The 14,814-nt window shown below is 43.4% G+C and overlaps 1 protein-coding gene across 1 annotated transcript; it reads left to right on the forward strand.

Annotated features, from left to right (window-relative positions):
• Nucleotides 1–2,109: 2,109 nt before the first annotated feature.
• LOC133906020 (uncharacterized) lies at nucleotides 2,110–3,023 on the forward strand. The gene is made up of 2 exons (XM_062347822.1): nucleotides 2,110–2,562; nucleotides 2,664–3,023. The coding sequence occupies exons 1-2, from the start codon at nucleotides 2,110–2,112 to the stop codon at nucleotides 3,021–3,023; spliced, it is 813 nt and encodes a 270-aa protein (XP_062203806.1).
• The last annotated feature ends 11,791 nt before the right edge of the window (nucleotides 3,024–14,814 follow it).

Here is a 14,814-nt window from a genome sequence, read left to right on the forward strand (position 1 = left end):
CCATGTACCTTGTTTACTTCTATTCCAAGAAAATAATACAAATCACCTAGATCTTTGAGAGCAAACTCAACTTGAAGATCACAGAGTAGTGCCACTGTAGCTTCTTGTGATGAACTTGCAACAATTATATCGTCAACATATATAAAAAAATATAATAGCATTGACTTTGTTATAGAAGAACAAAAAAGTGTGCTTTGGATGGACGAAAACCCAGATCTTGTAATTTCATACTTAAGTGTGAATACGAAACTCAAGGTGCCTATTTTGACACATATAAAGCTTTATCTAACACACAAAATGTGGCACTGACATAGGCTGGAGGTTGCTTCATAAAAACTTCCTCCTCTAGAACACTATGTAGAAACACGTTCTATACATCCAGCTGGCAAAGACTCCAACCTCTAGATACTGCAATGGAAAACTAGCCTGATAGTAGCTACCTTTACAACAGGACTAAAAATATCTTCATAATCAATACCATACCGTTATTTAAACCCTTTAGCAACAAGCCTAGCCTTGTGCCTATCAACATAACCATATGTTTTTCATTTTATCTTGTACACCAATTTACAATCAATAATATTGCTTCCCCATTTTGGTGATACTAAATGCCATGTTTGATTGTTAATAAGAGCATTATATTCCTAATCCATTCCATCCTTCCAGGAGTTATTATCTAGCGCTTCTTGCAATTTTTTATGTTCCCCAGTTGTAGTCAAGTATCCATACCTGATAGTAACATCGATATAAATTTTTGGACTTACGAATGCCACTTTGCAATCTCGTACATTGTCGCGCTGGTGACTGAGCAGGCTAGAAGATCCATTAGACCAAGTTGCTGGCACATTGAAGTCCTCTGATCCCCCCTCACGCGAAGCAATCAGGACAGTAGGCTACAGAGGAGGTAGCCCAACCGGTGAAGGCCACGAGTCACCAGGAGATGGAGCACCCGATATCGGAGCGCGTGGAGGCTGTCACGTGTCAGACGATGCAAAATCAGGAGGAGGCAGTGGAACCAAAGCAGATCCGGGTGTAGCCTCATGTGCTAACTTTGATGACGACCGAGTACCAGCACTAGCAAAGTCCAAAGAAGCACGGAAATCGACCGGATCAGCAATGGCAAAGTCCAAACACGCATGGAAATCCACCGGATCAGCCTCGGTAAGTGGAGCATTGGGCGGCACTGTTAGAAATAATCTTGTTTTGGTGTGATTAGGTAAGTTAAAGTCGTATTAGTATAGGCAAGTCAGATATATGCACGTAGAAAGCTAAGATAGTTTGGGTTGGCTAGTTGCTATATACGTACTCGTATAGAAGGTCTACGAGTCCGCGGAATACACGGCGGTCGATCAAGTTCGAGTCGTATGCTTGCAGGTGTCCAGATCGTTGAGTTCGAGTCAGAGTCTGTATGCTTGTATGGCAAAGTACACGTGCAGGTGCACGGGGTCCAGATACAAGTCGGTTAGCTTGTATGTCTGGCGGGTTGTGTACTCAGGGCCTATATAAGCAAGAGCATGTAATAGGAGTTTAGATGCATTGAGAAGAAAAGCTCAAAGTACTTGGTTAGGTACTCGGAGAGCTCGGATCTCCTCGGGGCGTCGAATCGTGGAAAGCTCAAAGTACTTGGTTAGGTACTCGAAGAGCTCGGATCTACAATCGGGTCGATAAAAGCTCAAAGTACTCGGTTAAGTACTCAGCGAGCTCGGATCTCGAATCTAGACTTCGGAAGATATAGAAGAAAAGAAAAGGCTAAGCCGTTGTGGCCTTGAAAATTTGTGTGTTATTGTTCTCTCGTCGAGTTTCGGTTGACGAATCGTCCATCTTGCTTCTTGCCGGGTTGTTCGTGTGGTCATGGCGCTCACTTGGTCAGACAGGATGGTCGTGCACGTGTTGTTCGCTCACCAGGTCGTGCGTCTGCTCGCTCGCGTGAGCTGGTCGCGTAAGCTGGTCTCGTGATCTACTCGTGGGAGTTAGTCGTGGTCGTATGGTTCTGGTGGTTGGGGAAACCCAACAATCGGTATCAAAGCCTCGATGAACTACTCGACAAGCTAGGAGATCTGTTGTGTGCGGCCGACGGATAGCAGAGGTAGCGAATCAACATGAGCGATAATGTCTGGACTGGGAGCACCGACGAAAGAGACTTCACTGGTGTCACTACACTATCCAATGCTCACGAGGAGCAACTACACAACATGGGCGATCAAGATGAAGGTGTTCATGCGTGCACAAGGCGTTTGGGACGCTGTCGAGCACAATGACCCGAAGGAAAAGATGGACGTGAAGAAGGATCAGATAGCGCTTGCCGCCATCTATCAAGGCATCCCAGAGGAGACGCTACGAGCAATATCCGAGAAGGAAACTTCCAAGGAGGCATGGGAGTGCATCAAGATGATGTACCAAGGTGCCAAACGTGTCAAGGATGCTCGTGTTCAAACCCTCAGAGAAGAGCTTGATGGCTTGCGGATGAAGGACACGGAGTCGGTCGATGACTTCGCAATGAAGGTGAATTCCATCGTCAGCACAATTCGTGGGCTCGGCGACAAGATGGAGGACTCGTATGTGGTAAGGAAGATCCTCAGAGCCACACCGAACAAGTTCTTGCAGATTGTTGCTTCAATCGAGCAATTCGGTGACTCAGAGCCACACCGAACAAGTTCTTGCAGATTGTTGCTTCAATCGAGCAATTCGGTGACCTCGAGACCATGACAGTTGAGGAGGTCTTCGGCAGGCTCCGGGCGTACGAAGAAAGGTTACGTGGCAATGACGACGACGTCGACATCAATGCTGAGCATCTGTTGCTCACCCGAGAGCAATGGAGAGCTAAGGAGCAGAAGAATTGTGGTGAAGGCTCCTCCAACAGCGGCGTACAAGGCAACAAGAATGGGAAAATCGACAAGGCTAAAGTGAGGTGCTACAAGTGCAAAGATTATGGGCACTACCAGTGGGAATGCGAGGAGTCGAAGAAACAGGAGAAGGCGTTGTTCATGGCTACAGAGGAGGATGACCACCCAGCGCTGCTCTAATGTGAAGAAAACAAGATTAAGGGGGTGTTTGTTGGAAATAATCTTGTTTTGGTGTGATTAGGTAAGTTAAAGTCATATTAGTATAGGCAAGTCAGATGCATACACGTAGAAAGCTAGGATAGTTTTGGTTGGCCAATTGCCGTATACGTACTCGTATAGAAGGTCTACGAGTCCGCATAATACACGGCGGTCGATCAAGTCCGAGTCGTATGCTTGCATGTATCCAGGTCGTAGAGTTCGAGTCGGAGTCTATATGCTTGTATGGCAAAGTACACGTGCAGGTGCATAGAGTCCAGATATAAGTTGGTTAGCTTGTATGTCTGGCGGGTTGAGTACTCAGGGCCTATATAAGCAAGGGCATGTAATAGGAGTTTAGATGCATTGGGGAGAAAAGCTCAAAGTACTTGGTTAGGTACTCGGAGAGCTCGGATCTCCTCGGGGCATCGAATCGTGGAAAGCTCAAAGTACTTGATTAGGTACTCGAAGAGATCGGATCTACGATCGGGTCGAGGAAAGCTCAAAGTACTCTAAGTACTCAGCGAGCTCAGATCTCAAATCTAGACTTCGGAAGATGTAGAAGAAAAGAAAAGGCTAAGCTGTTGTGGCCTTAGACATTTGTGTGTTATTGTTCTCTCGTCGAGTTTCGGTTGATGGATCGTCCATCTTGCTTCTCGCCGGGTTGTTCGTGTGGTTGTGTCGCTCACTTGGTCGAATAGGGTGGTCGTGCACGTGCTGGTTTCTCGCCTGGTCGTGCGTCTGCTCGCTCGCATGAGCTGGTCGCGTAAGCTGGTCTCATGATCTGCTCATGGGAGCTGGTCATGGTCGTGTGGTCCTGGTGGTCGGGGAAACCCAACAGGCACAACAACATCCTGCATAAAATCATAAGCTTGTACAGTATTTTCAGCAACATCTACATTTTTGTCTGGATTAGCACAGAGATTAGTATGAATATCAATCACAGGACTGTCTATTGACTCACCACCAGTATTTAAATTAAATAGATTGACTCAAAGGATATTGAGAAATAAGAAGGATTTCAGACCGGAGGGGAGTACCTGCATTGGGACGTAGTTTGGAAAGTGGGAAGACAATCTCATCAAAAACAACATCTCTGAATATAGATACGGCTAGCTGAAACATCAAGCATTTAAACCCTTTATGCAGATTGCTATATCCAAGGAAGACACATTGTTTTGAACGAAATCGAAGCTTATGAGGATTGTATGGGTGAAGGTTAGGCCAACAAGCACACCCAAACATACAAAGACAAGAGTAGTTTGGCTTTTCTTGGAATAGCTTTTCTAAAGGGGTAGCAAACTAAATAACCTTACTAGGTGTATGATTAATGAGGTATGTGGCTGCATGGAAGGCTTCATCCCAAAATTTCAAAGGCATTGATGCATGAGAAAGGAGGGATAGACATACTTCAACTATCTACCGATGTTTTCATTCAGCTGAGCCATTTTGTTGATGAGAGTGAGGATATGAAACTAGATGAGTTATACCAATCTTTTTTAATAAAAAATTCAACTTCTCATATCCCCCCTAGTCAGTTTGCATAGCAATGACTTTCCTATTGAACAATCTTTCGACAAGCTTCTAAAATTCATGAAATTTCTGAAATACCTCAGATTTATGCTTGAGCAAATAAATCCAAGTGAATTTGTTGAAGTTATCAATCAAGCTAACATAGTAATTATTTCTTCCAAAAGAATCAAGAGCAGGACCCATACATCTGAGAAAATAAGTTCCAAAGGTACACTTGATGCTAGGAACATTACCATCAAGGTGGCTTCCGGCGTGGCTTATCCCCGTGCTACACTAGATGATTTTGGCTAAGAGTCACAGATAGGCTCTTTATTAATCTACTGTACCAATCTGCATAACATCATTCGCAAGTACAAATGGTTCTTCTCTGTATCCAATGAGTTTTTGGTCCACTGTAGTCATACCGTACTTGTCGATCTTCACACCCCCTAGGAGTCTAACCCAATGGCACCAGAAAAGAGGAACCTTTAACACTCCATAGTCGAGCTCCCAGATCTCCTCTATGAATTCGTAATAAGTCTCCCTATTTTCATTGTAGTCGTAGGCATCTATACGGACACCGCTATTTTGGTTGGATCTCTTATTATCTTGAACTCTCGTATAAAATGTATAGTCATTCATGTCATATCCTTGGAATGTGAGGATTATAGTAGACAGTCCGTGAGCCAACACATTCAACTGAGCACACTCTATCTACTTATGCATCATCTGTTTGCGTAACCAAGCGCCAAAATGATCTTTGTGCTCTTGTGTGATCCAAATATTGGACTTCCCTGGGTTTCTGGTGCGTAGCATCTTCTGGTGTTCTTCGACATACGGGTCCACTACAACTGGTTTTTGCAGAACAGCAAAATGTGCTTGCGTGAATGAAACGGGGTTGTTAGTGCGGAATGCGTTTGCACCTATCGTCCCTTTACCCTGTAGCCTCCCCTCCTGGCGAGGTACAGGCACACCAATTGATTTGAGATTCATGTAGTCGACGTAGAAATCAATGACCTCCTCGGTTCCCCAGCCCTCGACCATGCAGCCTTCCGGTCGATTTCGGTTATGAAATATTTCTTAAGAACTCCCATGAACCTCTCGAAAGAGTACATCTGATGCAGAAACACAGGGCCAAGAATTTGTATCTCTTACACAATGTGAACAATGAGATGCACCATGACATCAAAAAACGATGGAGGGAACAACGCCTCAAGCTAGGATAGAGTCTCGACCACATCTTCCTGTAGCTTATCTAGCTTGGTCGGATCAATGGCCTTCTGTGATATCGCGTTGAAGAATGAACATAGCTTTATGATTGGGTTTCGGACCTTCGGCGGCAGAATACCTCTAATTGCAATTGGAAGCATCTGTGTCATCATCACATGACAATCATGAGACTTCATGCCAGTTAATTTCAAGTCTTTCATGTTTACTAGTCTCTTTATGTTGGCGGAGTAACCGGATGGAACTCTGATTCCATGCACGCACTTGCACATTGCAATTTTCTCCGCCTTGCTCGGATTGTAGCTCACGGGGCCAAGATATTTGTTGCCTTCGTCAATCTCATCAAGATGTAGACCATGTCTGAATTTCAAACATTTTAGACCCTTCCGTGCTTGGAGTGTATCCTTTGTTTTGCCAGTTATGTCTAGTAACGTACCAATCAAACTATCACACACATTCTTCTCAATGTGCATGACATCGATTGTGTGTCGAACCACCAAATCCGGCTAATATGCTAAGTCATAGAAGACAGATTTCTTTTTGAACATAGGAGCTCTAAGATTAGATTTCGGAACCGGTGTACTCCCGCACCTCTTTCCAAGGATAACCCTAAGTCTCTTTACCATCTCATATATCTGTCTCCCAGTGCGATGCTTAGAAGGTGATCGAGTCTCTACTTTCCCATCAAAAGCTCTCCTGTTGTTGTGGTACGGGTGATCCTTGTGAAGAAATTTACGATGACCTAGGTACACTATTTTTTGGCTTTTCTTCAGCCACAAGCTCTCTGTTTCATCCAAGTAATGCACGCATGCACAGTAGCCTTTGACAGTCTGGCCCGATAGCAATGTTACGAACGGCATTGCGTGTAGGGTGAAGTTCTCTCATTTGTATGCATCCCATACCTGCACACCATCATTCCACAGTATTACAAGATCTTCTATTAATAGTTTCAGGTAGACATCGATATCATTGCCAGGTTGCCTCGGCCCTGGTACCAGCACCGACATCATAATGTACTTCCGCTTCATACACAACCAAGGAGAAAGGTTGTAGATACATAGAGTCGCAGGCCAAGTGCTATGACTACTGCTCATGTCGCCGAATGGATTCATCCCATCCGTACTCAACCCAAATCTTATATTCCTCACATCTTCTGCAAAGGGCTTCTTGTATTTCCTATCGATGTTTCTCCACTGCATAGAATCAGTAGGGTGTCTCAGCATTCCATTATCCTTGCACTCATCGGCGTGCCATCGCATCAGTTCGGCATGCCTTTTGTTCGCGAATAAACGCTCCAAATGGGGGACTATAGGAAAATACCACATCACCTTCACAGGATGCCTTTTCTTCTTTCCTTCACCATCGATATCATCACCATCATGCTTGTACCGTGCTACACCACAGACGAGACATGCTTGGATGTCTGCATGCTCTCCGCGATACAACATGAAATCGTTTGGACATGCATGTATTTTCTGTACTTCCAACCCCAATGGGCACACAACCTGCTTGGCCTGGTACGTGTTTTCTGGTAGCACATTTTCCTTTGGAAGCAATTTCTTCAAGAACAGTAACAACTCTGTGAAGCTTGTATCAGACCACCTGTTGCTTGCCTTCAATTGCAGCAGTGAAAGCACGGTACGCAACTTTGTGTGCTCCTTCTCGCAGTCTGGGAACAACGATGTTTTAAAGTCCTCTAACATACACTAGAACTTTTGAAACTCTCTTTCATTGGTGAAGTTCCCCTCCCCATCGCGCAACATCTGCTCCAGATCATCGACGTCGGTGTCGACCAACATCTCCTCTAGATCATCATCTGCCAACGTATCTTCGGCAGGCGGCATATTGATGTATTCGTCGACCGGCATATCGGTGCACATTTCTTCTTCTTCTCTTTCAATGTATTGCCCTTCCTGTACGATCTCAGCCTCACCATGCTCAGTCCAAGGGGTATAGCCAGGCATAAAGCCCCTTGGCATAAAGTGGGAATGTATCTGCTGGGTGGTGGAGAACTGCTTCTTGTTCTCGCAATCGATGCATGGACAACACATGTATTGAGACTGTGTATTTGACTTGTGCGTCGTGCCTTGTACCAGGAAACAATCCATACCTTTCTTGTACTCTGCGCTCACACGGCTCGCATCATACATCCATCTTCTATCTATCTACAATTATATCATTATTGTAAATCCAAATTCATAACATCTAGAACATTTTACGATCACCAACAAATAAATTACCTTGTTATCTCCTACCGGCAATTGGTCCGGGTTGGAGGAGCCGCCTTTTGTATGCTTTCACGTCCGCTTCCGATGAGTATTTGTTTGCACCATCCCTAGAAATTTTCTTTATTATTCAACACCTTATCTATGACTCATTAAGGAAACATGAAAAATAAATACGCTCATACATAAATATAATTGTATCTTGCTACACACCTAAATATCATGGCGAAATTTTCTAATTCATTAAAAATCAAAATAAATACGCTCATACCTAAAGTTTCCATATTGGGAACATGCTAATTAATTAAAATAGAAAAATATAATTGGAGCTTTCTACGTACCTAAATATCATGGCTAATTTTTCTAATTCACTAAAAATCAACCATAAATATGCTCATACCTAAAGTTTCTATATTGGAGCTTGATAATTAATTAAAATATAAAAAAATATAATTGGAGTTTGCTATATACCTTAATATCATGGCTAAATTTTCTAATTCATTAAAAACCAAAAATAAATATGCTCATACATATAGCTAATGTAAATCAATAATAAAGGCACTTTCCATCAGAATTGAAGCTTCAATATCATAAATGAGGTATAATTGCATCTACATTGTCTTAAAACATCATGGTCATCACCATAATTTCAAAATCTAGAGCAATTTAGCAAATAAAATTCAAATAGAAATGGATTGGAGAGGAAGTTACACACCTTGGAACACCTAGGGCATGAGGATTCCTCAAAATTTTGAAGCCACCAAGATCCTGGTGAGCAAAAATAGCCACCACCGAGCAAAAACAAAGCTCCTCTCTGTTGTGCTAGAGCTTGTGGAAGGAGAGGACGACTTTTATATAGCCAGGACATCACTGCCGGCTCATTTAACCAGCCGACAGTGATGTTATGTTATCATTGCCGATCGGTGGATTAAGCCGGCAGTAATGAGGAAGCAGGGCATCACTGCCGCTCAATCCATCGACTGATAGTGATGACCCTTATCATTGCCAGTTCATAACTCATGATTGTTGATTCTTCCCACACGGCTTATGAACCGGTAGTGATGCCCCATCACTGCCGGTCCATTAGGAACCGGCAGTGATAGGCCGACATATAAGGCCAGTTCTGTAGTAGTGAGAACTTTAATAGTTCTGGGACCAATTGTTACTCAATATCTGAGAGCACTTTTACACAAATTATGTTCTTGTTATCCATTACTTTCTGTATACATGATGAGAGATACTGTCTTTATGGCTTGTTGTCTTTTTATCTCAAGGTTATGTGTAATGAATACTCTTGAATATTCTCTTGTATTTTGATATGTGGTATAATATCCATGCTTTTGAAATACTAGTTGGTTTGGCTCTCCAGTTCAATACTAATTCAGAGAACATTAGTGTGGTTTGTAGTATATCATTTTTGAATATTCTCTGAAATTTAGGACTACTATGACATGGTAAGTTGTTCATCGTGGTCGGCAAAGTGGAGTGTTCTCTAGTTGGGAGGAATGCCATGCACAAGTTAATGAATTCAAAGGAGCATATTACAAATGATACAAGTCCAAACATGAAGCTGTTGCGGCATACAAAAGCCAAATCATCCAAGCCGAGCTAAAATTGGCTAACTTCAAAAATAAGAACAAGTGTGATGTCACATGTAAAGATGTTATAATCCTAGTTCTGATTGTAATCATCATTATTTTGCTATATAAGCTGATGTGAGTTGTAAGATCAATGTGTTAATTGTCAGTACCTTTATGCCTATTTTGCTTTGTAAGATGTGACATCTTTGTTCTTAAATGTGGTCATATTGTACTCAATTACAATATTATATGTGTATGTATTCTATCTATCGACTCCTTCTTGGTTATCGCACTCTTTCGACAGCCTCTCAACTAACATTTTGGGGGGGTGACTTGTGAGTACTATTATGTATATCTGTATGACATGAATTACTATGTATTAATGAAGGTGCCTTTATAGTTGATTTACATTACATATGTCTCATTGTATGCATGTATTGAGTGGGAGAGAGACAGAAAGATCGAGGAGAGAGAGGGAGGACAGGGTCAGAGTAGAAGGGGGAAGTCACAACACTGTCGGCTGAAACCAGTAGCCAGCAGTGATACCCAAGGCATCACTGCCAGCCGAATCCTTCAGCCGACAGTGATAACCCTTTTCACTGCCAGTCCACGAAGCCGGCAGTGATAGTCCCCGACTATCAGTGCCTGTTACCCACTGCCAACTCCAAAATCGGCAATGAAGGGGTTTTGGAGCCGGTAGTGAAAGGGGTTTCTGTAGTAGTGGATAACCCTCGCAGAGTAGTGAAGGGGGTCTTGGTAGACCAGAGACCAACTCTTTCTCTGACATTTACTTCAGTTCATGAAAGTTCACGTGCCCTAGTCGCGCGTGCCAGGTCATCCAAGTTCGCCATCAAACAGATATGCAGCAACACCTTGTACAAGTGGTTGATGGATCGCCTGACCTTCACCAAGAGTGATTCATTTCCTGTCATAAACCCACAGAAACACTCCTTCCAATACTATTTGCTGCCATGTTCAGTTAGCTATCCAAGGCTAATAATATTGTTGCATTAACTTGGATCGCTATCCCATCATGTGACTGCTTGCGCCATTGTCGAGATACCACATATCTGACTGAATTTGGATATCTTCTTTAGTGCGTAGCTTTGGGAACAACTTCACCTCATTCAACATCACCATCCTTGGTGCTTCCTCCACACACATGACCAAAGATAACACTGCTTCCTCCTCTTGTGCACGCATGAGATTAGACTCCTCACTATGGCGCTTATTGCAACAATGTGCGGCATGATGCCCCATGTTTTCGCTGTTGTAGCACTTGTCCTTGCTCTTGTCTCTACTGCCACCAAGTCCACGTGAGGTGTTGCTATCTTGGCGTGGCACGACACCATTTTCACAGCGTCCCTTGCCATGGCCACGGCCTATATATGCCGCTATACTTGATGTGACCATGGCCACTGGAACCACCGCCGCATGCCTTCGAGCTGGATGAAGAGAGTGATCACCGCCTTTCTTCCTCTGAGCCTGCCACTCGGCCTTTGTGAGGAGCAGATGCTCACCATCCCCATTGTCACCATACTACAAGCGCTCCTCATAAGCATGGAGTCGACCAACCAGTTCATCCACCAGCATGGTCTTCAGATCAGCGAATTGCTCGATTATGGTCACAATGGGGAGAAATTTGTTAGGTAGCGCCCGCAACATCCTCGTCGCCATGTAATCATCCTTCAATGTTTCACCCAACTCCTTGATCCTAGCTGCCAGGGTACACATTCCCAGCAAACTCATCCACACTGTCCGAACTCTTCATACGGAGTGCATCGAGTTCATCTTTCAACGTCTAAACGTGAGCTTGCTTGACACAATCAGCGTTGAGCAACATGGCCTTCAAAGCATCCTAGACTTCTTTTACATTCATCTTCTCCGCAACAAGAAATAGGGCAGGGATAGCTTGAAAGATGGCAGCCCTCGCCATCTTGTCCTTCCGCTTATCAACAACCTCCTTCAGATCAATGAGTAATATAGCATCCCATATGCCATGTGCCTCCATGAATGCCTCCGTCATTACAATCCATGTTGAGATGTTGGTCTTCATCAACATCGGATACTGGAGTGTGATGGAACTCTCCTTCATCACCGGAGAGGCAGATATCTTGTCTACTACTGGTTACTCTTAATAGGTGATGGGTAACCTTATCACCCGTCGCCTATTACTCAACTCTGTTTTAAGAGCTGGCTAGCCACTGTGCGGGCAAACAGTTACTGCACAGTGCCGCCCGCACAGTGGCTGGCGATTTTCACTGGCTCCTCTAGGGATTCTCCAATATCTTGTTGATTTGAAGTTTGAATTGGTCCTAGGTCTTTGAAGGTTCGCATCTCCCCCTTTCCTCCTCCTTTCCTCTCCTCATCTAAACCCTAATTGGTAGATTTGTTATGTTTTGAGTTGTAATCGACTGTTTTGCATGTTTATCCAAAATCTTAGTATAAGTGAGTTGTATTTATGTTAGATTTGATATTAGATTTGCCCGATCTACCGTGAGATGCCATAGATCTAGTGTATTTGTAGGAAATTTTTAATCGCGTGCTTAACCACAAAATTAAGGTCATTGTTAATCAAGAATGAATGTTTTTACATTAATTGTAGATGACAGACAGAAGTTGGTTGTACCTCGAGACCCGGACTTGTCCAGAGTACCTAAGCGGCGTGAAGCATTTCATTAGTGCTGCCTTGACGGATATAAAAGATCATGGTAAAATGGCAATGTATTGTCCATATCGTGACTGCAGGAATGAAAAAAAGTTCCCAAAACCAAACAATATCCATGCACACTTGGTCATGCGTGGATTTAAAGAGAATTATACATTTTGGAACAAACATGGCGAAGAAGGCCTTAACGAGGGAAAGATGGATCGAGCCCTCCATGCCGATAGTGTGGATCAAGGACTTACACTTGGTGAAATAGATCATGATCTCAGGAATGATGACATATTAGATTTGAATGATAATTATCTCGAGGATTTTGTGGAGAATGTGGACCAGATGGTGCGGGATGTCGAGTAGTACGATGAGTATAACAATGGTGAGTTTGCTGAGTTCCAGGACTTTGTGCGGGATTTCAAGACACCCCTTTATCCCAATTGTAAGTAGAAATACATGCGGATATTTGGGAACCTAAAGCTTCTACAACTGAAGGCAACCCATGGTTGGACTGACAAGAGTTTCAAAGCATTGCTGGATCTGCTAAGGGACATGCTACCAGAGGGGAACTTGGTGCCCAAGGGCATATACGACGCGAAGAAGATAATTTGTCCTTTAGGACTGGAAATAGAAAAAATACATGCATGTAAGTGGGATTGTATCTTGTTTCGTCGAGACAATGCAGAGTTGGATCAATGCCCCGTGTGTGGAACCCATCGATATAAGCATAGAAAAGACGATGGTGACGGGGATGAAGGCAAGAAAAGTAAAGGTGGTCCTAGGAAGGTGGTGTGGTATTTTCCTGTAATTCCCCGTCTGAAGCGTCTGTTTGCCAACAGAAAGGAGGCTCAATTGGTGCGTTGGCATAAGGAGGGTCGTAAGAATGACACAATGATACGACATCCGGCAAATTCCGCTCAGTGGCGAATCTTTGATTCCACATTTGGTTGATTCGCCGAAGAATTGAGAAATATTAGGTTTGCTATGAGCACAGATGGCATGAATCCATTCGGTAACATGAGTACCTCACATAGCACCTGGCATGTTGTATTGTCGATCTACAACCTTCCACACTGGCTTTGTAACAAGTGGAAATACATTATGTTATCGATCTTGATATCAGGACCGAAACAACTTGGCAACGATATAGATGTGTACCTTAGGCATTTAGTCGATGATCTTAAGAAACTCTGGTCAAAAGGCATCGAGGTTTGGGATTAGTACAAGTAAGAGTAATTTACCTTGCACGTCATGTTGTTCGTCACCATCAATGATCTGCCAGTACTTCGTAACTTATCAGGTCAGAGCAAAAGAAAAGGTGAAGCTTACCCCCATTGCTTAGATGACACATGTAGTTTGAGGTTGAAGAACTCAAAGAAAATAGTGTACATGTGGCATCGACGCTTCCTTCCCAGGAAGCACCCGTACCAAAACATGGACAAGCAGTTCGATGGCACAAGGGAGAAAGCGTTACCTCTAAGGCATTTCAGTGGGGAAGATGTCCACAATCAGGTTAAGAATATCAATGTTGTCCTTGGCAAGAGAAATCAATCCTCTAAGGATGATGAACAGTTAGGAATGTGGAACAAGAAATCAATACTATTCGAGCTAGAGTATTGGAAAAAATTAGATGTTCGCCACTCTATCGACAACATGCATATAAAGAAGATTATTTGTGAGAGTCTGATCGGTACATTGCTCCAATTGAAGGGAAAATGAAAGGATCATGAGAACACATGAGCTGACCTTTAAGAAATGGGCTTAAGGTCGGAGCTCCATGCACAAGATACGGACAAAGGAAAACACCTACCCCTAGCAGCTATGACTCTCTCTAGCGAGGAAAAAGAATTCTGCGAGTTCTTGCACAGTGTGAAAATTCCCTTCGGTTACTCGTCCAACATCTCAAGACTTGTCTCGGTGAAAGAGCTGAAAATGAATTTTGACATGATGAAGTCCCATGATTGCCATGTGATGATGACGTCACTGCTTGCGATAGCTATTAGAAACATCCTCCTAATAAAGGTTCGCGAGTCTATCCTGAGCCTGTGCTTTTTCTTCAATGCAATTGAACAAAAGGTGCTCGATCCAGACTCGCTGGAGGAGCTAGAAAGAAGACACTTTGAGATTATATAAGTGACCTGTCACTTATTATACGATATAAGTGACGGGTGAAAGGGTCACCCGTCACTTATAAATTTCTCCCCAGCACATGGGAGACGTTCATAGGTGACGGTAACAGTTATTACCCATCACCTTTGTTTATCATTGGTGACGGGTCCCTGCCCGTCACCAATGACTAGTCATCAGTGACGCGTTCGGGGTGACGAATATGGTACCCATCACCCATGTTTGTTTTTCACATAGTGAGATATTCCCATTGTTTAGACCTCAAGTTGGGGCACCTCATTGCTTGTCGTATCACTGCTGGCTTCATAGCGCCCAACCTATTCTGTTCACTTAATTACGTGCAAGGTTATTCTTTTCATTCTTGACTAGTACTATTATTATCATCTAACTTTCCTTAGTTAATTTGCTAGTTGGTATCATACACAAGTCTTTGTTTTCTCTTTAAT

The sequence above is a fragment of the Phragmites australis genome, chromosome 23 (assembly GCF_958298935.1).
Source record: "Phragmites australis chromosome 23, lpPhrAust1.1, whole genome shotgun sequence".
Classification (NCBI taxonomy): Eukaryota; Viridiplantae; Streptophyta; class Magnoliopsida; order Poales; family Poaceae; genus Phragmites; species Phragmites australis.